This window comes from Semicossyphus pulcher, unplaced genomic scaffold (assembly GCF_022749685.1).
Source record: "Semicossyphus pulcher isolate SPU_LCO1_2020_fin unplaced genomic scaffold, fSemPul1.0.p SCAF_2, whole genome shotgun sequence".
NCBI lineage: Eukaryota > Metazoa > Chordata > Actinopteri > Labriformes > Labridae > Semicossyphus > Semicossyphus pulcher.
The window spans coordinates 11,417,404-11,442,619 of NW_027211693.1; the positions used below are offsets into that span (position 1 = coordinate 11,417,404).

Here is a 25,216-nt window from a genome sequence, read left to right on the forward strand (position 1 = left end):
CAGCTTAGGACGTCAAAAGTACCTGGTTATGTGTGGGAAAGATCAGGGGGTTTGAAATGATAAAATATAGGTTACTTCTTACTTCCACGTTTTTTAATTGTACTCTCTTCCTCACCTTAAGTTTTAATTCACAATCTACTTTAATCAGATCACTTTGCTTTGCTTCCCTCCCCCAACACACCTGCACCTCTGCTCTCTGCACAGCTGCTGGTCCCGCCCCCCTCTTTCTGTCTGTCTCTCTGTCTGCTTTGTCGACTGTCTTCATCAGCAGTCTGTTTAATTAAGTTACAAAAGTTAAATATTTTCTCTCGCAATTCAGTTCTCACAGCCCGTGAGCCGCGTGTGCACGAGGGACGTTATTAATGAGGTAGCAAAAATATTGTTTCCAAATGACACCTGCACCTTTTATAAGCTTTATAAACAACGACAATCAATGCATTTACAGTAGAGACATACGGAGATACACAATAGGATTGTTTACATTGCGTAACAGAACTGCATATGATTGTGTGCGGACAGAGAGCGTCAATGTCGGACCCGCTGTTGTTTATTTGGTTGCCATGACTTCACGTGTGATTGATGTCCTGTGACTCCTGTCACTGTTTCAGTGCTCTTCCTCAACGAGGAGAGCGGGCCAACGACCGTTAATTTGGAGTGGAAATCTCCACAGAATTGTTTAATTGCAACTTCGGGACACGTTATAGAAATCTGAAGCAGCGGCGCTTCAGATGTATGTAGTATGTCAAAATTAAGCTTTCTTGAGTTGAAATTTTTTTTGTATCACCTTATAAAGGTCAATGATGAAGCCAAATAGTTGCTTTAATGCTCGCTGGTTGGAGCGGGAGGATGGTGCGTTTGAAAAACCCCGCCCCCTTGAATATTGTAAATTACACCTGATCGCACCGGCCTCTTCCTCCGTTCTGGTGAGACCGATCCTTTTGTTTGATGCATATCCTGTAGAACCACCAGGAAAGAGGGGAAATAATCGCTCTTTTATTCAATTTGAGAATGTATCTGCAGTCAGGTAAAAGTCAACTGAAAACCTGCAGAAGTCCAGTCGCAGCTGCAGCCGTCCCAACAGTAAAGCTTTAAGGAGCAAAAGTCAAAGAGAATCTTAATAAGTTAATGATCACAAACTAAAAAAAAGTTATACTCGTTTGAAGTTACATTTAGGAATGATGTTTCCTGTAGGTTTAATCGTCCAGTTAAGGTATAAAAAAACACCAAATATCCTGTCCTGTGTCCTTATATCTTTTTAAACACTTTCTTTGAAATTAGCAGTCAAGGGTTATCAAAATAGTTTGTTTTGATGCTAAATGTTCAGTGTTCATTTAGAGCTACAGACCTAACAATGAATCCGTGTAGAGGTGCTTCCTGTCTTTGTTTTCTTCATGCATTTCTAAAGATACCGCAGATACACCTCCCTTCTTCTCTACAGTGTTTTGGATTTAAGCGTGACTCCTGAACCTGTTTGGACGTGGATTTCAAAAACTTCCATTATTATTCTTTTTTGTCCTCCAGACTTGTTGACGTCTTCGGACTGAGGCCAGGAAAAAAAACAGGAGCTTCATGCGTCTCTTCCTCCGTGTCTCGGTGCTGTCCATCTTCTTTCCGTCTCTTTGCTGGAAGCGAAACGAGGCGGAACGAGAGGATGTGGGACAGACAGCCGTGAAATGGAGGCCAGGGCCCTCCTGAGGAGTGTGTGTGTGTATCTGTATTTTGTTCACATCTGTCTGTGAGGTGTGTGTGTGTGCATGGAAAAACAACTGGATGTTTTCCTGTCCTGTCTTGTTGATACGTACATGCACAGAGATACAGCACGTAAATCTTTGCGCATCTGAGTTAGTTTTTCTCAACTGGACTCAACAAGACTTCAGAAACTTGACTCCAGTCTTCCTCTACATGTCTGTTACAACACAATCCCCCCCCCATGCTCTTTCATACGAGCACACACACAGACACACACACCAGCATGTTTATATCTCTGCTCTCCACCGTGCCACCCTGATTTCCGGAGAAGCAGCTTTGTCTACCTCGCTGTGCGGGCGGTGTGATGTTCCAACAGGAGGATCAGCACGAACTGAACACATCTGATACACCGAGCGACTGATGGTGAAAACAGAGACATGGAAGGTTTTGCCCTCACTTCCTCAACTCTCTCTTTCTTTGTTGCAACTGTAAACAAATCAATCAGAAAGTTCTGTCAGCCTTCAAAACGGACATTTTTGAGGTCTCCCTGGATGTAACTTAATTAAGATACACATCATGTAATCGCATTGTCCCTGGTTCAACTCTGGTTTAACTTTAGTTGCCACATCCTCACGTACACCCCACGTCTCCTGTCTGTCTATCAGGTGGAAGGACAGGCCAGTGGTAATGAATTGTTCTTTAACTCTGATATAAACGTCTCACAGCTGTACACATTTGATTTGTTTAGTTTTGGTTTCAGATTTACATTATGCAAGCACACTTAAGAACAACAGTATATTTGACACATACGTTTTGGTCTCAGCCTCTACATGAGCTGTGTCTTCTCATACTGTAACTGATGGATTTATAGTAGTAGAGTAGTAGTAGTATCTGTCTGTAGTATCAATTCTCTCTTATCCTCCAGAAAAAGGCGGGCATGTTTTAATTGTTTTGTGTTTTCCCACCTGATTTTTAAAATGTCATGGGACCAAAAGTCACTCATTTGTTCTGGACTGAGACCACCTCTTCTGTTGGACCAAGGTTCAGCTGTTTGATCCGGACTATGGTCTGAGGGAGGCTACAGACACTTCATTTTTGTTCCAATCAAACTTAAAAATGCAAAATGTCTGGACCAAATGAGGCGGCTGTGAGAGAAAATAAAGAACAAAAAAATTAACTACGGTAGATTTTAAAGAGCAGCTCCAGTCATGTTTTAAAACATATAAAATGCTGCTTGAAACAATAAATTGTGTCTGATATGTTTTTTTTGTTTTGCTAAATACGTTTAATTACCTGTAAAAATCCTCCCAAGGCATCTCCTCCTTCTCCCTCATTAAAAATTCCCGAATCAGCATAGGCCCCGCCCACTATGCGCTACGTTTCTCCTTTCATAAGAAATTACAGCTGAAAACAAAACACGTCTCTGCCATCGTTTAGTGGCAACTTGTTGAAACTTAGCTAGCTTGAAATGTAGTAGTTAGTAGCAGTAACGTTAACGTTTGTAGTCAGTAGTGAGTTTGCAAAAATTACGATGACGGTTACAGCTGGCTCGCGCATCGCAGAAGTGGTTGCCATAGGTTACACATAATGATATGCACAGCGTCACCCCGTCCATTAACAGGATTGGCTCCTTAGGTTTGTGACGTCTCAAACCTGCCGATCTGAAAACGTGTTGTTCAGCCTGTCTTTGGTACACTGCAGTTTAAAAGCAGACAGGCCCAGTCATGGAGATTACTTATGTCTTGTAGCACATGAGAAACACCACATGGAGATGTTTCACTGGAGGGGAGCTTAGACATATCAAAATGAAGAGGTATGGGATAAACACTACATAAAGTGTACGAACAAACCTACGGAGTAAGAAAGAGCACTTAGAGTAGTTTGGGAACCACTGGTCTCTACAGAAAACCTCTTATAAAATCTGTTTCTTCTTCATCAACCTTCAGTTTTTCTTTATCCAGGCAGCAAGAAATCAAAGAAAGAAACGCATGAGAGAAACTTGGATAAGAATCTAGGCCAGTAAGGCAACTATATAATTCAAGAGCAGGGGGGTTAAACCACTCGATGATTTCTGGGCTCCATTTTGAAATTGCATCTTTTTCATGTTCTGTAAATCATGACTGAGACCCCCTTAAGAAATCCCCCTGTGAGGCCTCAAACCCTCAACTGAACACCAACCAGCTCCTCCAGGTTCACCCCATGCATTTTTCTGCCATTAGTGAGAAAGTGCTGCGTGTGTAACCTGAGCAGAAGAATCTGGCGGTAAAAACACTAAATCCACAACACACACATGCAAACCCACACACACACACAGAAAAATACAACACACAGGCACAGCTGCCCCGGTGTGTGTGTAAGTGGGTGGGTGAGGGTGTGTGTGAAGGAGATTGGGTTATTTGAGATTGTTTTTAAGCACACAGTCATACATTTCTGCGTGTGTGTGTGTGCGTGTGCGTATGACTCACACCAATTAGGCTGCAAACCTTGGCCACCTCTACATCCTCTCCAGACGAGGCAGCAGATATCTCAATTAAAAAAGACGTAATGTGAGAACAAAAAAAACACAGGAGGTATCAGGAGAGAGAGACATGATGTCGGTTTGCAACCTGAGCTGATGTGTGAGTTTTTGGCCTGCAGACAGCTGCAGTCTCACACACGAGATTCACGTCAATGAAGACAGAAAGAACCTGAATGAAGGAACGCTGTTTTGATTTCAGAGACAGGGACGGATTGTGAAATAAAAGTAGACTGAGGCAACGATTGGAAGTCATTTAGTCTGCATGCAACATCACTTCTCATTATTCTGACAAACAGGGCTGAGCCATGTGACGTCGGTGATGTCAGTCTGCATGAAACGATGATAGATTTAAGTTGAGTTTGGCAGCGTTAGTTCAATAATCCTGACATGAAACTGCAGGGCTTCATTTTAAATAACACATGCACCCCCAAGAGGTTTACGCCAGCGCCAAAATCATAAGAAAAAAAAATCGTCTCTGAATGTGTTTCTGCAATTTATCAAACAAGCAGAACATAAACTAAAATAAAACGTCTTTGACTTCCAGCAGTCAGCTCTCCTCTCATCCACAGCCGCTGTATTTTACACATGCGGCTGACGCTGCATTGATTTGTCTGAACCTGAACGCTCCGCCGTTAAGCTAGCGCTAATGGGAGAGGGGACTTCCTGTGACCTCTCACAGAATAAAAGTGGTGAATTACAACCGCTACCTACCTTTTTCATCAAGTCCTGCCTCATGCTCCCCTCGCCCAAAGCAAACAGTATTTACAGTCTCCTGTTGTGTGCTGTTATTGTGTAAGGGCAGCTCAGGAAATTGTCCTGACCTGATTTTGCGGACATTTAAGCTAGCAAACTTTTTGTAAGAGAGCCAGATCACTTGTGAGGTTTTCCTCTGGCAGGAAACCTGCGGCAGGGCGCTGAGTGCTTCATCCCTGTGTTTTGGTTTTTAATTATGGGTACTTTCACACCTTAAAGTCCGTTTGTTTGATCTGAATCAAAGACCAAATTGTTACATGTTGCATTTTGCCTCGGGTTTGGTTTGTGCTCACACGGCAGCTTTTACCAGCGGACCAAAAGTTATGACGTGCGAGGAAACTGCTTTCTGATTGGTCAGAATTTCTACAAGGGAAAAGTCCCTGAAGTAAACAGAGAGGGAGAGCACACTCCTCAATCACACTCAACACGATCGTGGACTTTAATGATTTGTTGTTTGAGTTAATTACTTTTAACAGACATTGTTCCAATGATCGATCAGTTTGAACACCTCCTTGTGTTCTTGTGCGTTCCGCAAGCATTCGTGAAATTGTTTGGTCAGCCCATATTTCTATTTCCTCGTCGCTCCTCTACGTTTGTCCTCTACTCATTTCTGCCAGTGTCAACTTCTGTTAACAACCCTCAATGCAGTTTTTTTGGTTTGCTTCCTGTATTCGGTCCCACTTTAAGTCTGTTTATGTTCACACCTGACTCGAACCGGACCGTGGTTCCTTTGGAAACGGAGCGAGCCTGTCTTTTCTCGCGGGCCATGGTCCCGTGGTTTGGTCCCCACCAGAGTTCGATTGCGTGTTCTCACCTGTCCAAACGAACCAGACTTTCACAGTAAAGTCCGAAAGTCCGGACCAAAGCGGTCAGGTGTGAAAGCACCCTAACAGTTTCTTTCTTCCTTCTCCAAACTCCACCCCTCTCCCTTTAACTCACTCCCGTCCCCCTCTGCAAATGTTGTATGCAATTAATTTTTTTAGTTTTAACCAGTTTTGTAAATTGGCTTTTCATTTACTCTTGTAAATTTCATTTACTAAAGCATAATAGAAATTTGAACCAAATAATCAGAAATAACAGGAAAATGCAAAGATCTTTGTCAAATAAGGTAACACAGACTTATTGCCTTTATTGTACGCGGATCGATTATCGACCCAAAAGGCTCATTCTGGGCCAGGAAAAACCTGCTAAACAAAGTAATTGTTCTGCTCGATCAAGACCTGCTTTGAGTAGATTTCCTTTCGTCATGCTGCACCTCCACCCTCCATTCTTCTTATTTGATCATTGATTATAAAACTGCAACTTTATGGCGATAAAAATCATGTACGAGCTCAATCATTGAACGCGTTCACACACATCCACATTTGATATCTTCCGCTGCCTGTCTTTTCCCTCTTTGTTCTCCAAGTATGACCAGATGTCAGCTGCCACGGCTGAGCCCTAACATCCCCACAAATCATCACACCGGTTACTTATTTACTTACGAGTGTTGATGAACAAGTCCATTAAAGCTCAAAAGTGCATTTTCACTTTCACGCGCACTAAAAAACACACTCTAACACGCCCACATCCACGCTACTGCAAACTGCTTCCTTCCTTGTTACGCACGTCTTCCAGACACGCTCCCATTGTCATCACATCTGGTTTGAACTATAAATTTCTCATCAATCACTCTTCTGGGAGGAGCGAAACAATTCTATCGTTTTATGAAGTGTGCAGGAAAGACAGACAGGAGAGAGAAAGAAGGAGAGAAAGAAAGAAAGTAGGCTCTCCTGGCACTCACTTTTGAAGGACATTGAAGTTTATCGAGCAGAAAAAAAGATCCGTTTCATTTTACTGGTGGTCCCATAAATCTGCACACACCAACGCATGCATGCACACATACCCCTCAGATAAACAAGCAAGTACACACACGCACACAGGCTGTTTACTCGTGCAAACATTAGCCAACCTACACACAATAAAGGAGCAAACACTTCAAGGAATCTCCTAATTTTCCCCGCCAACAAAAGCCTTCTCAAAACTTCTCCTCATCACTTCCAACTGCCGGGAAAACGGTACAGTGGGCGACTTACGGCAATCAAACCCGATTACGTCCGGGAAAAATGGGAAACTGTGAAAATATTGATACAAATTAAGAGCGTGGTCGGGTGAAAAACGAGCCGGCACGGTGAGGAGGGAGGAATGAGATGGAGCGCTAATAGGAAAAAGGTGTGAAAGATACTTTGCGTTGGAAATGGAGAGGGAAGGACAATAAGACACAGGTGTGGGCTCATTACCGTGAAACAGAGCGGGGATGGGATAATTACAGCAGGACCACACAGGAGAGGAGAGGAGATGGAAGCAGAGAGGGGGAGGAGAAAAATAGAAAACAAGAAAATAAAACTGCAATGTCTTAATTTTCAACTTGTTATAATCTGAAAGAAACACGCCACCACTCCTAAGAAAGACACAACTGCACGCACGCATCCATCAGTTCCTCCCGTGCTTTAAACATCATTGCCTATGCAGATTGTTCCAGCTATGAAAACACCGCCATCCACGCTAACCGCCTCTCTGAGGAGATGCTGTGGCGTGATCCACGGCTGGAATTACAGGGAGGGGTCTCCTTTGAAGGTCGACCTGGTGGAGCAACAAAGTATCTCTGGGTACCATTTATGCAATCTGCAAATGTAGTGATGCAGCCTGTACAGCTGTTTGTGTTTGATGAACTGTTGGGAGATTCTGAGGGCAATTTTCACCAGAATCTGTGTCACTCTCTGCCAAAGTGAAAGCTCTGGAGTTTTTCTTAGAGGTTCAGGGAATGATTAAGCACTCCAGGGTTCTTTTATACAAATATTTCCTTCTATATTGACTCAGAGTTCATTTTTGATCTTGGGAACAACCGTGAATTAACAAATGAGACAAATTCCAAATCCATTGTTTCTGCAGCATGTGTGTGCACAGATATGAAAGAGACCGAAAGAGACGGTGAATGAGAGCGAGCAAATGAGGGAGGGGGAGAGAGAGAGAGAGAGAGGCAGCAGCTGTCCGCCTGGATGACCTCAGCAGCAGCTGCCGCGCCCCCCAACACCCACCACCCACCACCACCCGGCTGCCCTCTGTATGCCAGCTCGCCTTTGAAGTTCAGGTCAAGACTGATAGGGCTTTGATCACATGCCGATAATGATTACTGGGGTATAAAAAATATAATTAACTACCAATATGCCAAATTATTGTACCAACTAGTTAAAAGTCTTATTCTGGGATTAAAAGTGAGTTTTCTTCCAGCGACAACTGGAAAGTAAAGAAAATATAATCCTGTAGAAACATCTTCCCTGGAAACAACTGTTTCATTAAAGTAATTTACGCAGCATTAACATTTATGGATGCTGTATTTGCATCTATCAGAAGAAAACCAACATGTACTTTCTTTAACAGTTTATCCGTTGTATGTTTGGTAAGTTGTTTTTGATAATAAACGGTTAAAAGAGAGAAAAGTTTAAGCTAAATCATGTCTCTATTTTATCTTAAATTATTACATGGCTCTGTTAAATACTGGATTCTGACGGGTTGATTGTTGCATTCTGAGGTCTGTTATTTCTCGATAGCTGACCGTTGCTATGCAGAACAGACCGTTGTTATGCAGAACAGACCGTTGTTATGCAGAACAGACCGTTGCTCGGGATTTGGCTCTAATGACTCTGCCGCAAGTCCGGTAAACTTTATGTTGGTTTGTTTTCAGAGGGGGAAAAAAATATCAATAAAAATTAAACGATGTAAAAACTGATAGCTACGACAGAGAGATCTACAAAACTGAAGCAAACATTAAACAGAACACAGTACAGGGATACAGCTGTGTTCAAAGACGGTGAATGGAAAAGAAAATGCTGACAGACTCTGACAGTGACGATCAAATGCTGCACTGACTTCTGCAGTCCTGTTCACTGCGTCTTACTTCACCATCAGTGGAAATGTTTCAATTTAATGTGAGTAAAAACAACACGGTTAGCTCATTTTAACCCCTCCACTTCGCAATACGGTCCTGCACACCCTGTCAGGGTTGCATAATGGAGAAGGGAAAAGTGACTGAGTAAGTGACCGTAGAAAAGCGAATTTCAAACTGGCTTTTAATTGTTGTTGAATGGGCCAATTACACTCCGTAACTATAAAAATACAAATTGCATAATGTTTCCTCTTGTGACAGTTTTAAGTATCCTAGCAGACGCATTCATTGTTAAACCCTCATGTCATTGAGTTTTCAAAGCAGTACATCGTTTACAATGCCCACTCTTGAACAAAATCCAACAGACTTTTAGCTTGGGCACAGCGTTTAATTTAAATTCCAAATTTAACATATCAATACACTGTACACGAGTATAATCTATAGAAAATATTGGTGGCTAATATCTATATGGAAGCATTTTACTCCAGCTCGTCTTTGAAGTGCTGATGACAGGCAAAGAGAGATGCTTCAGTCAGATTCTCTGGAACGCTGGAACCTGACACACACACACACACACACACATAACACACATAGCAAAACACAGACACACACACACACACTGCCTAGCATGTGTAAATGTGCACACTGCCCTCCCTGCAGGTATTTTGTTTACATGGATGGGAGTTGAGGGAAGCAGCTATTTGAGTCCCAGTATGAAGGAAACTCACAGTCTGTATTAAGAGCGGGGAGGTTTTCAAAGTCCACGGGGTCACAGACGGCAGCCATCACATGACCACTCATAGTTTGACACACTCAGTCTCAACACAACAAAAGTGGCAGCTTGGTCAGTGCCCTTATGCCTTAAAACTATGACAAGCCCCCCCCCAAAGGCTTCTGAGCTTAAGAGAGACAGGAAATGTGGGGAGTAGAGGTTGGGGGTGACATGCACCAAATGATCGGCAGACCAGGAACGATCAGTGCGTTGGGGACTGTTGCCTTTGTACAAGGGGCGCCTGCTCTACCAACTGAGCTAAACCAGCGCCCCATAGGTTCCCCTTTAACGCTTTGGATGTGCAAGCTGTGGTGTAAACACAGCTACAATAAATATGCAACATTAGCATAAAAATAATTATGCAGGGCCCTAGACATTCAAAATAAAGCATGCTAAGAAAGTAAGCTAATACGTGGAACAATGCTGAACATGTGGTAATCATTTAGGTCGAGGAGAAAGATCATTCTTTGAGTTTTAATAGGTATTTACTTAGTCAAGTAACCAAGGCACCTATGTTATGTAAGAAATGAAGGCTACGTAACTATCTATGATATACAACTTAAAAAATGTAAACTTCCTAAAGGAGTCAACACTGACTATTTGTTTCACACAGGACTTGAACCCCGAGGAAAATACTGTGTTTGTTTGACCTCTCCATCTCCCTGGACCACCACCCCTAGCAGACTGTCACACTCTCCATACTTTGCAACTGACTTCAACTCCCTTTTTAAACATCGGCGAGAGGACAGCATCCAGAAATGGCACTAGAGGGGTACGGCGTCATGTTTTGATGTTGGGCCTTCGACCAAGCTGCTCTATTTGAGGAGTTGGAAGTGAGAGTGTGTTGACTGAGAACGACACATGAAGAGAGATATACAAACACCCAGACACAACAGACTTTCAGGATGCAAAATTATAAGCAGGACAAAAAAGAACAATGAGCCTCTTAGAGACTTCAAAACTCAGACACACACAGACGTGAAATTCCATACCACTCTGACGTAATGTCCCACACACAAACACAACCGGGGGGGAAACAAAGCTTCTTCTTTAACAACCGCTCATTCATACTCATACAGGAACACACAAGCATGACTATTGTGGTGACAAGAACACACACGCGTCAGACAGAAGTAGTGCTTCATTGTCTGAAGAAACACAGTTTTAGGTACTGTATAAAGTCCCTACTAATTGAAGCTGGCTAATTACAAACTGCGATCTCATACAGCAGATTAAAGGAAGCCTGAAAAATAACAATAAAGACTGAAAACAAACCACTTACCTATAACGATGAGCGTGTAGTTGATGTTGACGCTGCCGAAGCCGTTGGTAGCCTTACAGATGTACGTCCCCGCGTCCTCCGTCTCCACCTCTTTGATGCGCAGAGCGTGCTGTAACACCCTGAAGCGCGTCCAACCGCTGTGGATGTTCCGGCCGTCTTTGGTCCACATGATGAGCGGCGGGGGGTCGCCCTCCACGGGGCAGGGCAGCTTCATGGTGCGACCCAGGCGGATGCTCTGCCGGTGGGCTACTCGCTCGGACACCCTGGGTGGACCTTTAGGGTTGGAGCAGAAATTTTTAGATTATGGAACATTTGAGAAAAGTTTTAGGTATTCAGATTACTACAGGAAGTGTTAGTAAGTAGATCAATGCATGCTCTAAAGTGTGTGGATTTGCAAGTGATGAGTGTCTCAGCAATAGGTGGTTCACGGGGGAGGCATTTTGGAAGAAGCAGGTGTGGTAACTGGATTAAGGTTAGAATGACCTCTTGTAAAACCTATTGTCCTGACATACTCCATGATTGCAGTCCAACTCCTCTCACTTTCACCTCTATCCCAGAAGCAAAGAAGCCCCCTAACCTGGCATTCACCACACAGGAATTATCCTTTAACCTGCAAGAAGTTTTTAATGGCTCAGCTAAGACGCTGACATTTAACCCTGACAACAATAGACTCCCCCCGGGAGAAAACGCAAAGCCCCTGCCAATATCAACTGAGATGTCGTGTCGAGACATAAAATCAGGCGTGACCTTGACCGCTCGGTAGCCGCTCTGCTGTGAAACTGCACACTAGAAAAACAGAGGAGGTGAAGGAGCAGGCTGGGAAAAGGTGGGAGGAAATTAGAGAGGACAAAAAGGGTTGAGGAGGAGGAGGAGGAGGAGAACAAGAGGAAGTGAGGAAGGTAAGAGGAGATGAAGGGAGGAAATGGAATTTAAGGGAGTAAATAAGGAGAGGAGAAAGGGAATGAAATATGGCCGAATAGGAGAGCAGCACAAAGAAAGACAAACAGTACGATGGTGGGATGGAAGCAGGAGGGATGTAGGAGTTAACAAGGTTCAGTGCACACTGTTTGGCTTCTCATCACTCCTTTCGGGTTAAAACAATACCCTCCAAATTTAGTCCTTAAAAACACATAATAGGCCACCATGTAGCGAACAAAGTGTCCTAACAGACTACAAAAGGCAATTGTATGGAAACCATCAGAAAACAGCCCACGACAGGTCATGTCCTAAAGTTTAAGGAGGAAGGACAAAGGGTGGTTTGACTCTGACAATGTGCCAGATAGAGGCTTATCTAGAAGAATACCTGACCTGATAAAGACTAGAAACAAATGCAAACACACCTGAAATCTAAACAACTCATTGCCCCTTTTGTCTGATTTTGGTGGTTCGTGCAGAAGCAAGGGGAAGAGTTTGGATGTGGTCGCCAAATAAGAATGGGTGGTGCTATCAGAGATGGATGGAGTTGCGCTATATTTGATTTTAAGCCCAGTTATGCAGTTAGTAAGACAAATCGGATGTAGATGGAAGGTAAAAACATGTGGTTGATGTCATAATGGTGGAGATTGTAGTTGCCATGGTGCTTAAATAACTAAATAAATCCACAATAAATCTGCAGTATGTTCTAAGCAATAAAACCAAATCATACACTCTAACTATTAAAGCTGAAAGGAATGTTAAACGGACTGTGTTTGCTTACATGCGATGCATTTTACGATGTACTTCTCATTCATGCATGCACACACTGATAGCCAATAAGGCTACAACAGCACTGGACTAACAATGAGCAGAAATGCAGTTAAGTGTCTTGCCCGTGACGGCTCACTTGACCTCCTGAGCAACTTTGTAAAAGTTAAAACATTTCCGCTTGTTAAATCTTTGGAGTCGTATTGTGACCTTTCTATTTGTTTCTACATTTTACATACCAAAGTAAGCGTGGAGATCTGAAAACATGGCGACATCGCTGCAAACATGGTCCAATTGGGCAAGACGGGAGAGGTAAGATGAGACATTGGCCAGATCATTCAAAACACTTAACTTGGAGTCAAAACTCAAAAGTGAGTGCACCCAAAATGATCCCTCATTGCACAGAAAGACTGTGTGCGTGTACAACTACGGCAAGAACAGAAGGTCAAAGTTTAATCTAGAAGTTGGTCTGTAGATGTTTAAAACTTTGCTAATAATTATGCTCATCTAGTAGTTAATTGATTCCATTATTTTTGTTTTCACATCAGTTAGACTTATTTATAACATTTGTTAAACACACGTATGAAGGTTGAACAATTATTTTTCTTGTAATATCTGCGTTCTTTTCAGCGATGTTGAAACAAATCTCAGATCTTTGAGTCAGAATCAGTTTTAATGGCCAAGTATGTGGACACGTACAAGGGGACGGCTGTTGGCTCAGTGTCTAGAGTCGGTCGTCTTTCAATTAGAAGGTCAGAGGCTCGATCCCCAGCTCCCTCAGCCTACATGGGAAAGACACTGAACCCCAAATTGCTCCCGGTTGGCATAGCCAGTTGGGCACTTTACGTAGCAGCCTCTGCATCAGTGTCTAAAACTAGTACTACTATTCAAGTATATATTAAACAAGTTTTATTATACATAAACATTTTTAAAAAACAAAACAACAAAATTGGTATTGTGGGGGCCATTCTAACGCTGGGGGCTCCTGCTGAAAATGCACAGTAACCCCTGCTTTTCAGCCTCGTCTTAGAGGAGCAGCTGATCAGCAGACCTCAATAACCGCAAGGATGTAGAGACATGCAGGATGTCAGAAATGTACCAAGGTGCTAACACATTTAAAAATGTGAAATCTAATAATACAATCTTAAAATGAACGAATCAGGGAGCCACAGGGGGGAGGCCAAGGGGATGATATGTTATCGCTTACGAGTGCCTGTTAAGAGACAAGCAGCAGCGTTTTGGGCTAACTGTAAGCGTTCAAGGGAGGCCTGGATAACGCAAACATAAAGAGCATTACAGTAGTCCAAGCAGGTTGAGATAAAAGCATGTATCACAGGCACCACAGGGTCCAAACACCAGTCCTTCCTCTCACACAGATAATCAATTGCACACACATACGTCTTTAGGAAGTAGTAGGGAATTGGCATGAGCAAAAGCAACCACCATGGTTTTACAGTCACATGTGGCAGCCTTCCTACAGGGTCTCAAACTTCACCTAATTGGCGAGCGTTAGCCGGCTGTCAACTGTCACCATGCAGAAAAAAAAGGTCTTGATTTATCCGTCCAGTGTGCGGCTGTAGATGTGGGAGATGAATACGGTGAGGTGGAGCAGTTTACACTAAGCTGATTATAAAAAAGAACAGTTACAGTAGTCTTCTAGTATTCGCTGTCACGACAGCCTGTTGTTTTGTCAGGGGAGCAGGAGGTGGACACAATGATGGATGGATGGAGGTGAAATGTGTGAAAAAGACATTAGTCACACGGAGGTTTTCACAGCAGCCTCTCCTCCTCCTCCCTCCCTCTTCGTTCCTGGATGGGGGAATGTGTTCGTCCAGCTGTATGGCTTTCTCATCAGGGGCCCGACAGCTCACTCCGTCTCCTTCTCCTGCTCTCTACCTCCATTTCTGTCCCTTTTCTTAGTCTCTATCTCCTTTTCTTACTTTTCTTTCCCACTTTGACTCTCTTTTCTTTTAATACTTTTCTACGTCTATATTCATTTCTTCCTCTGACAGATTGAAATCTCACTCTCCTGCACTCGTACCACTCCCCTGCTACCTCTGCCTCCTTTTCCCTGTCATCGCTCTTTCCCCCTCTCTCTGTTTTCCTCTCATACTCCCTGCTCTCTCTTTCCTCTTTCATCGCTCTCATTCACACCGTCCTCTTCGTTCAATGAAGTATCTCTTCTTCCTTCTCCCCCTGAGTGATTTACTTCAACCTCTCCGGCTTCTTCCCCGGAGGATCACAGGAGCGGGACCTCTAACTGAACCTCTCAACTTTCCACAGTTAACCTCTGCAACATCTCCCTCCTCTGCGTCCCCCCCTTTTCTCCCTCTATTCCCCTCTCTCCCCGATGAAGGGAACACAGACCAGCGGCGTCTTTTCCTCCCTTCCTTCCTCTCCTCATCGTGTTCCTCCTCCTCCTCCTCCTCCTCCTCCTCTTTCATGGTCCATGACCGAAGTAAAGTCTTTTTAAATCTGTCTCTAGGGGTGAAACTGAAGCGAGTAAAAAATCTATTCTTCTCTTTCACGAGACACGGGGTCAGCGTGTATGTGTGCGCACATTTCTCTGACATATATTTGCTGAATGGCTACACACGACTATAAAGTAATGTACTATTTGTCTGAGCATATTTTTCTGCTTATATACAGTTTAGAAGACCTGCGTGTTTGTTTCTGTGTGTGTGGGGCAGAAAAGAAAATTGCAGGCCTTTAAAGCTTCAGTCGCTTTAGTCCATTCGGCGCTTACATTGCGGTCCCCATAACCATATAGAGCACCTTTGAGATTGTTTCTCTGCCTCCTGACACACACAAACACACACCCTCCATCTCTTTCTCATTATACTGAGGGGCGTGTGTACTGTAGGTAGGTTTGACATGCCTGTGTGGTATTCTGCCTAATGACAGGAAAACACAGCCCACGTCAGACACACACGACTCCCTCGGAGCTGCACATCCTCCGCATAGATGGTGGCCAAAGAGAGGGAGTCTGAACTCTGAAGGCCAAATAAAGCAGAGCAGAGGTCAGCTCATGCTGTCTGTGCTTTGAACGGTTACTCCCAAAACAACTGCAAACGCTCCACTGACGGGATAGCTTGGGAAAGACGCACATCCCTGAGACTTACGCATGGCCCACACTACAAGATTTGTCAAATCTTAACAGATGTTGAAAATGTGAGAGACCCCACACACGCCGCTTTACGATCATAGATTGGACAGTTTTGCTCCTGTAATGCGTGTGGAGTCTGACTCTCACAGCTGGAAATCTCGCAAAACTCTCGCGGTCAAACGAGACTTTAGAGTAAACAAACATTGTGGACGCCGGGAAGAATTGGAGATGATAGTTTTTACTTTTTACTGAAAATTTAGGAACAAAAAAGGACAAACTGTGGATGAAGTGGTGGAGACGGCGTGAACATGGGCTGTGCATATTCCTTTTTAGCTGCGGTTGTGGTGCCAAAGAGTATCGTGTGACAATCCACAGATTGCTTGGCTGGCATCGGGGTTCTCCCCCACACAACAGGATAATGGATCGCAAATATTGAACGTGTTTAATATTAACGATTTGAAATCGGTGCAGCCACGACGGCCTTCGGAGCAGATCTGGGGGAAGTAAAACCACTCTTCACATCCCTCAGACCACAGGAACATCTGGAGAGATCATCTTCAGAACCATCTAAAAATCAGGACTTTGCTTACGATTGTCGAAAGGGGGAATCAGGCCTACAATTACTTTGTAGTGTGTACCCCGCTTTAGATGAGAAGACGCCATTATCATATCTATCTGTTGAATATGAGGGGGAGACCTAACCAGACTGTCCACAGGTAACAAAATCTGCCATGAAGAAAAGTCCTCTGCATTATTACACTCCTATTATTTTTCTGTTTCAATCTTTGTAGGAGAATTCTCTGCACTAGCTTCTACAATTTGGCGGCTTTGGGAAACAGGAACTATAGTGTTGCCAAGGAGTCAGTTGCTGGCAGCAGGCTAGAACTTTAGCATGTTTTTTAAGGCTACATTTGTTCATATTTTCCTGCTTCGAAGTCACCCTGGACAGCTGCTACTTTATTACTCTGATAACATGTGGCAGGTTCTGGAGATAGAAGCGCCATCGTTTATCAATATTTCTGAGCGTATTTATGGAGATCAGAAATAACGTCCTCCTCAGGAAGTTTCTGTGGAGAATAAACATGTAGAAATGTATGTATAAAGTATGCGTGTCAAAATGTGACTTTCTTGTGACTCAAAAGGAAAAGTATGTTGGGCATAAACTCCCCTCACACAACATCTTCTCTGCCCTTTAAAAGCTCTAGTTCACTCTTTTGTATTCACCTTTGTTTGTGTATTTACATTGGGCTCCAGTCAGTCTAGCTTAGTCTTGACAACTCTAGGCCTAGTCTAATATAACTTATTAATAACCTTAACAAATATTAATCTAATTCAACAAACGTAACATCTGATTTAATGTCAGATTTTTCTGGCATGTGTCATCTACATTTGTTTACAGACACGAACTTCCTAGAAGTACAGTTTTGCATTTTCCCACGCTAACATCAGCAGATCTATCCCAGCAGAGTTCAGCATAAACTCTGTTTTAATATGTTTTCTTTGGGTTTCTATTCTACATACTTTTTCAAAACTCAAAGATCGCTGCCAGTTAATGTCTGCGCACAGAGTTGTTTGTTCAAATCAGTAATCACTCACTAATGACATTTCCATTTCACATAAGAGATCAAAATAACGCCATAACTAGCTGACGAAGGAGAGCTATAAATGTCTTCTCTCCGTCATAAGTACACAACTGAGGGTTCTTAAATGCAGCAGGAAAAAAAACAGTTTTAGCATCCAAACATTTAAATAAGTGCTGAAAAAATATCTGCTAATTTACTCAATTTTTGTGTTGTGTGCTTTGGCGGAGTGTGACGGCCGGGACTGCCCTTTGTGTTTTGGTTTTGGATGCGGAGTTCGGTTTTTAATGCCCTTAACGTTCCACTGGTCTTAGAGTCAGATGGGTCTGCTGAGTCCAACACCACGTTGTTGTTGGCAGGGAAGCGAGACTGGAGCGAGAGGAGAGAGCTGAGGAATGCTTTTGATGGAGAGCACTTAACAGCGGGACGCAGCGCTGATGTACTGCGTAAGGTAGAGCTGTGTGTGTGTACGAATATGAGTGTGTGTGTGTGAGCTCTGAAAGACAACTGGGTCCTCAGAAGGTCATCATTATTACCGGATCAGTTATAAAAGAAACATTGACCTCTTTCCTTCTCGCGTGTGATTTCAACTAAGCTCAGAGTTTTTAAAAAAGGTTCAAGGTTTATCCTTTAGCTATGCGCCTCATTGGGAGTTTGTGTGTGCACTACTCAAATTACCCCAATACCCGTAAGTCGGCTGTTTATGCAATGGTTTTGGTGAAACCCTGTAATTCCCTGCTGTTATTCTTTTATATCTGAATTCACTTTTAAAGCCTGAATCCTGTTATCACATCAGTTCTCTCTAAATTGATTTTGACCAGTGGGATTGCTTGTTGAGTAACTCACACATCACAAGTTTTTCATCAGTCTGCTGACACTGAGAGATTTAACCTTCTCGCGCTCACACCACAGGCTGTTCAAATTCAGCATTTTGGCCAAATCGGAGGCAGGTTTGTTGGAGCCAGAAGCGATCATATTTGGTTTAGATGGTGGAGTATGAGAGGAGTCAGAAGTTGGCTAAGTTATCAAAGTTATCCTATTTTATGCTCAACATAAACCAAGTAGCGGGCCAATTAGCTTGAGTGGAAAGGGGAATAGAGAGAGACGATGACATACAGAGACGAAGCCTTACGCTCAACATGTTCTACAAGGCTAATAACTTAGATTCAGTGTTTCCACCACAGACAACAATCCTGTCTCCAATGCTAATGCTGCCACAAATATATCATCTATCAGGATGTGACGGCTGTATGTTTCCCTGTTCTGTTTGTCCCTTTCCCCCTTCTGTTGTGTCTTCCCAGCTCTTCCCAGGTGATTGCTCAATGAGGTGCACCTGATCTTAGATGCTTAACCAGTCATGACATCTAAAGACAGAGGCTCAGCCAGAGAGGCTTTGTGCTGTTGATTTTTGTTGGTATTCATTTAATGATTTGGTTGTTTGATTGTTCTTTAATAAAACCCACGTGGTTAGGTGTTTTAAGGTGTTTCACATGGTTCTTTTGGGTGAGATGGTGGACAGGTTGTTAGCCCTATAGGGCCGCCTAAGGATGGGGCGTAACAAACTGGGGCTTGTCCGTAACACAGAAACACTGATTAAGCTAAAAAGAAAAAGCCCAAACCAAAAAAGCTGGCGCACAGACTTCTTGGATGGTTTGTAAGTACAATTAACCACAGAGCAGGATTTATATTCAATATAAAAACAACAACAAAACAAACACGGCTCAGATTTCAAGTTCAGTGGCTGAAATTAGCTGAGGTGACACCTAATGGCAGAAAGCGAGCTGCACCCACCTATCACTCCACATGGTCACGCCCCTAATTATGCCTCACTTTAACTTTCATCTGTTGAGTTATATAAAATTTACACTATTTAGTTGTCATATAAAAGAAAAAGAGACCAACACTGTGTTTTGTTCCAGGCTCTAAGTGTGTTTAACTCACTTTGTAAAGTTGGACATTTTAATATGGGACCTAATGGGGATTGACTCGCTGTTGGAGCCGGCCCCAAGTGGCCACTTGCAGAATTACAGTTTTCTGACCTTTCATGTTGGCTTCTTTTTTCAGCCCTGATGAAGGTTGCTGTTTGACACACACTCTTATACATTTAGGCATTTCTTTTGCCTTAAGCAACAGGCAGACTGACGGGTACACAGGAAGCTGTCTTCTTTAGGCGCAGTAACACTTTCCTTCTCTCTTGTCCTGACCCAGCCACTTCCACCTCCATCATAGGTTAACTGCTTCTTCTCTTTCCTGACAGTTAACATTAGGCCTGAGGCTGGGGAGGATACACCGACATCATTGAAGGGCTACATGACACACATGCACTCACAGTCTTATGCACATATAACCCGAGGCGTACACTTGTCTCACACACTCACACAATAGAAAAACACACAGCGGCCACAAAAACTTTGAGGAATCTGCTGAGTGGTTGGTTCAGCAACCTGATCCCCTGAGCGGCTCACACCATCGGCTTTCTGAGAGCACACATAGAGGTATAAAACCTTCTGTAGTTCACATATTTTACGGTCAGATCATAATCTCAGACCTTTCTAGAAATGTGTTCCCTTGCTCTTAAGTCCTTCCTTGTTTTGCTCCCTTCTCCTCGCCTCTCCTCCCATCTCTTTCTCTCTCTGCTGCATTCACCACAGCTTTTCTAATAACTGGTTATATTGTTCCACCTTTTTTCCTTCTCTAGCTGCACCTGTCCGCTTTCCACTGGAGGACAAACTTTCCACAATCAGGAACAGGACTCAACGCTGTTATTAAGAACCAAACAAGTTGCCGTGTTAGCTTTAAGCTCACAGTTCATTTGGAAGAAACACTTTGGCATCCAACATGGAAGTCAGTCTCACGCTTCCTTCCAAAAGCAAAGACCAGTGTTTCAATTTCATCTTAATGTTCTAAAATTGGTGCAGTTAGGTAAGAAAATCTACCACAGACCTTTTCCTGTTGAGCTTATACTCTTAGAGTAATAACTTTGCTGGACGGAAATAAGGCATGACTCATTTTAATGACACGTCCCTCCCAAATAAAAACAGGAGAGAGGATTTATGATTAATTCCACCACCTGAGGGAAAAGGAAAAGACAATTATAGGACCATTATGCTACTTTGAAATTTCATCTTACGTTTATGCAACTGTGGGAAAAAATGTCTACAATTGCTACAAATTGTAGCTGCTTTACATAACCTGAAGCTAGCTTGTGGCTAACGCCCCCAAGCATTCCAATAAAAACTGCAGCCTGATATCACTTTCTTGCTTTTTTATAACTCAGTGTTTTTCATTTGTTGTTGGTGTCAATGTTGGGAAAATAGCAACAAAAGTAGGACGTTATTTGTCAGTTTGTTGCAGGAAAAATTCAATGGTTCTACAGAGAACAAAATGATCAAGAATATGGAAAGATGCACACAAACCAGGCTCCGTTTTACAAGGGTGATCAGTTTCTTTTGATGGGGTCTACTCTGTGCCCTGTCCATTAGGCCTTCCAGTAGTAAAAGCAGACTTAAAAATATAACTATATTACGTGTTATATTAGGTAAGTACATCAATCAGCACAACAACTGCAACTACAGCAGTCAGACTAAGGACACACGGTTTAAAAATGCTGTTTTTAACAATAACTAAAGAGATGAAATTACACTTAGGGATGGGTCATGAATGTTTGTCGCTGTGAGTTTTGGAACCGGAGAAAAAGTACAAACTTCTGCAGCCGTCAGAGAGTTCTGTGCAAACTTTGAAAAGGTCAAATGAGTACATCATTAGTTTGTAGCAACTTTGCACAGTATGCCAGGCTGATTCTGACTGTAAGAAAAACCATCCATGTCTGTATTATTACAGGGACAATGCGCAATTTTATTACTTAGAATAATTGTCGAATAGTTCCCAGTGAATGTTGAGCAGTATTTTTGCTTGCCCATCCCAATACATATCGAAGTCTTTGAAATCTACAAAATAAAGGGCGGATGGTTCTTACCGCCTTGGATGCTGGGCGCATATTATCAACAACAAAACCAGTATTTTGCCGCCTGAAAAGCTTTTTCCTTGTGTTTTACTGACTTTTTGGCAAGCTAGCTAAGGTTGATAAGTAACATTAGCTTGTTATAGTGTGAAGTCTTGAGCGTCACTCTCCACACCATGAAGGCAAAGAACACTGATCTTGGACCTGCTGATTTCCACATGCATTCATTTTTTAACCAACAGACGTCCCTTAAAAACATTACATATATGTTTGCGACTGAACCGCCACACTTCATAAGTAATTTAAAAAACATTGTAAATATTTGTTTTACATCCCAGGAATGAAGGCTCTGAGGAAACCCTGACCTTTTCACACCTTCACCCTATGTATCCTGTCTGTTGGTGCTAAGAGCGTGGATGAGGAAAATAGACGTTTGGTTTTCATAGAACAAGTTTCTTTTATTCAGAAACACTGTTCATCATGCATTGTTTTCATGATCAGAAAAGTGAAGGTGACCTGTGAAACCTGCACTCTAAGCTCCAAAAATAAACTGTGGTTTTGTCTCCTAAAGGGAAGACGGAGGATTCTGAAACATGGGAAAAGTGGGGAAAAGGCTTTTGAGGAAACTGAGACGGAGAACAAAAAAAAAGTTCTGTAAAAACCACCGAGAACCTGAGGGCGGTTTGAACCGAGAACATTCTTTTAAAGCTTATAAAGAGCTTTATGGAAACCACATCATGCACAGTGAGCACTTGTCTGCGTGTGTAATAACAATGTGGGCCCATTATATAAATGCAGATTAAGGGAAGTGAAGAAAGTAAAGTAAGGGATAAAAGGGAGGGGAAGAAGGTGTGAAAGACAGCAGACAGGCACACAGCACTGCAGAGAGCAAAGGGATGGGGATAAAGAGGGAGGAATTAATCCACGCAAACAACTACCTGCTAACATTTGAGGATTAACAGGTAAACTGCACAAGAAAGTGACATTTTAATGACTACCTTGGATAAAAACTGCAACAGAATGTACTTTGCTTTCTACGGCGTCGCATGAAGTTTAAATCCTGTCAGACAGAAAGATAAAAAACAGACTGACAGAGTCAGAGACATCCTCAACGGTCCATTAACAACATGCAGTCATGCTTGTTGAAAACCGATCTGGTAGTTGCTCCCGGACGGAGACACGGAGGGATGTTTTCTCTGTTAGAGACGGAGACGAGAGGTAATTTAGGTTTTACACAGTTTGACAGTGAGCATATTAAAACGCCACACCTGTCTCCTGCGATGACAGAGTGTCTCCAAAACATCCGTGTGGCCTAATGAGGGTTTTTTTCCAAGCTATTTATACACTTTATGTACCTCAACTTTTAGAGAAAAAAGAGCAATGCCTGATTACTTCACCCGTTTTTCCAACTTTAGTGGGACCTGTGTGAGATAATTACTCATCATTTCAGAGAGACACTGATGGATGGAAAACAAATTCAAATTATGAAGAAAAAGTGAGCAAGAAAAAGTCTGAATAAACAGGGTAAGCTGGTCAGCTGGGCCTGAAAGTAGGTCAAAGGTCACCAGTCTTATTCCAGTTCAGTGTGTGTATTTGTGTGCGCATTATTCCTGGCGGGTCAGTGTATGGAGGCCGGGGACTGGGTTTCATTTTAGGGCAAAATAAGACCTCAGACAGACACGGAGAGAGAGCTGCGACAGTAAACTCAGCCTACCTTCATCTTGAATTAGTTTGAACTAGGGCTGAAACTAATCATTATTTGAATTATTGATTAATCTGCAGAATATTTTCATGATTAATCACTTAATTGTTTAGGCTATCAGATGAAAATACTCATCACAATTTCCTGTGATGCCTTAAACTCACTTCTTTACTCCAACAAACATCTAAATCCTGACATTTAAGACCACCAAATGTTTAACATATGGCTTGAAAATTGACTGAAAAGATCGAATAGTAGCAGATTAATTTTTTTACGATGGGTTAAACAGTTTTAGCGTCACAGCTCTAGTTTGAACATTTAGGCCCTGTGTCCACTAACAGTGTTTTTTGTGCCCAGGAACTGAATTTCAGAGCGCTTCTCACAGGCGCTTACTGTTGCTAGGTTACAAAAGTTGTCTGGAAGCACTTCCGCTTCCCTCGATAGTGATCGTCACGTCTGCGTTTAATTGCTCTGTATGCTTCATATCCGCTTTTCATCAATGACATTTTTACAAAGAAAACATAAAAACAATGGAAAGGAATCGTGTCCTGTTAGTAGCAGCAGCTCTACACCTGGAAATTGTACCCTCGGCAAGACAAAGGATTAGCTTCACCTCCGCCATTGTTATTGACAAAGTTGATATCAGAAGTCCCACCACTCATGATTTTGATTGGTCAGTGAGGGAGAAGCGACATTGACGAGCGCGGAGGTGTTCCAAAAGTCGAACTATTCTCAAACTCTCAAACTAAGAGAGCTGTGAGCACAGCGACAAAAAACAGATGACGTCGAGGGTGTTTTTGCGCTGAGGATGCTGAGCGCTGAAAACACTGAACTGCATTGGTTTTGTTTAGAAAATAGACACAGCCGGTGCAAAAAAGCGCCGGCAGTGGACACAGGCCCTTAAGCTTTAAATATTTCTCAGTAACAGCTTTATTACATTATTTATATTATATTATGTTAAAGCATTAACATAAATCAGTAAGCTGGTAAGGAAAAAGATGTCCGATGCTTTGAGGACGAATGAATAAAAGAGCTACATATTAACGCAGAGATGAACTCAGACACGTAAACAGCTTCACCATTGAGCCAACCTTCAGCAGTGACTTCTAACAAACACTCATTAGGCTAAAAGGCTCACCCCGAAAGCGCAGCAGTGGCAGGTGTTGTGTTCGTATGAGAAGAATCTGAGGTCAGGTCAATTTACTTGTTCAGTCACTGTCAGGTTACAGTGGACACGACTTAGCGATGACCCTCTGAGCGCCACCAAGCGTACCCTGTGTGGTAAACAACCACATGCTGCTACAATGATCAATGAAGTATACTGTGTGTGTACTGTATGTGTGTGTGTCTGCAGAGCGCCGCGTGCCTTACAGATAAAGCAAGACAGAGCTGGGGCCAGATAAAGAATAGTTAACACTCTTGAGTGTGTGTGGGTGTTTAAGTGAATGTGTGCGTGTGTGTGTGAAGCAAACCAGTGTCCTCGACCTGACTTTTATCAGCATTTTGGAGGCAGACACTGTTACTCATTAACAGCAGTGATAACACACACAAAACACACACGCACACACCTGTTGTACCTCTATCGTGATAAAGAGGTGAATATTTGCTGTCAGGGAGCCTTTCATATTGACAGAACACGTATAAATACGCAGAAATAGAAAGACTGGTTTTATCAGGAGGATGTGGTTTCCTGGCAGTTATATCATTACTGATAAGATATTAAAGGGTGGGATTCAAGGAGGGGACGCTGGATGGGCAAAACATCAGACACAGGCAATTTGGGTTACAAATATGTTATATTTCAGGTATGTGTTTGAACAACAAATATTATTATTACTACACTTGAATGCTTAGTTAAGACCTGCCTCATATTTAAGTGTTGTTAACAGATACTTTTACATAAGATAGATGTCTAATTAGCCTTTAATTCAAACCAGGATTGGCACACTTTTAACCACGACTTGAAATCTTTAGACCAAAGTTGTCACCATAACAGAAATTCAAACTTCGTCAGGATACTAGTGAAATCTGTATCTGCAGAGGATCTGCCCTTTGTCCACATTTCTGGACGTACATTGCCGGGCAGTGGTATGGAGCTCAGCCAACAGTCCGCAGGTGGGGACTTAATGAAAACGTGGCGCGAAGGTGACATGACTTTCTCCCTGCAACAGACTCTGTCGTAACTGTTGAATCTTTATGAGACGTGGGAGGGATGTCACAAAAATTTGCCGTTCTGTGAATGAGA

At 42.7% G+C, this 25,216-nt stretch overlaps 1 protein-coding gene across 1 annotated transcript in view; it reads right to left on the minus strand.

Moving 5' to 3' along the window:
* The window catches only part of fgfrl1a (fibroblast growth factor receptor like 1a), a 51,842-nt gene extending 36,776 nt beyond the window's left edge, over positions 1-15,066 (minus strand). Inside the window, exons 1-2 of the mRNA XM_069670265.1 lie at positions 14,889-15,066; positions 10,940-11,212 (exon numbers count right to left, since the gene is read on the minus strand). Of these exons, the coding sequence (XP_069526366.1) occupies positions 10,940-11,212; positions 14,889-15,066 (451 nt within the window). The remainder of the gene's footprint in view (positions 1-10,939; positions 11,213-14,888) is intronic.
* Positions 15,067-25,216: the final 10,150 nt, after the last annotated feature.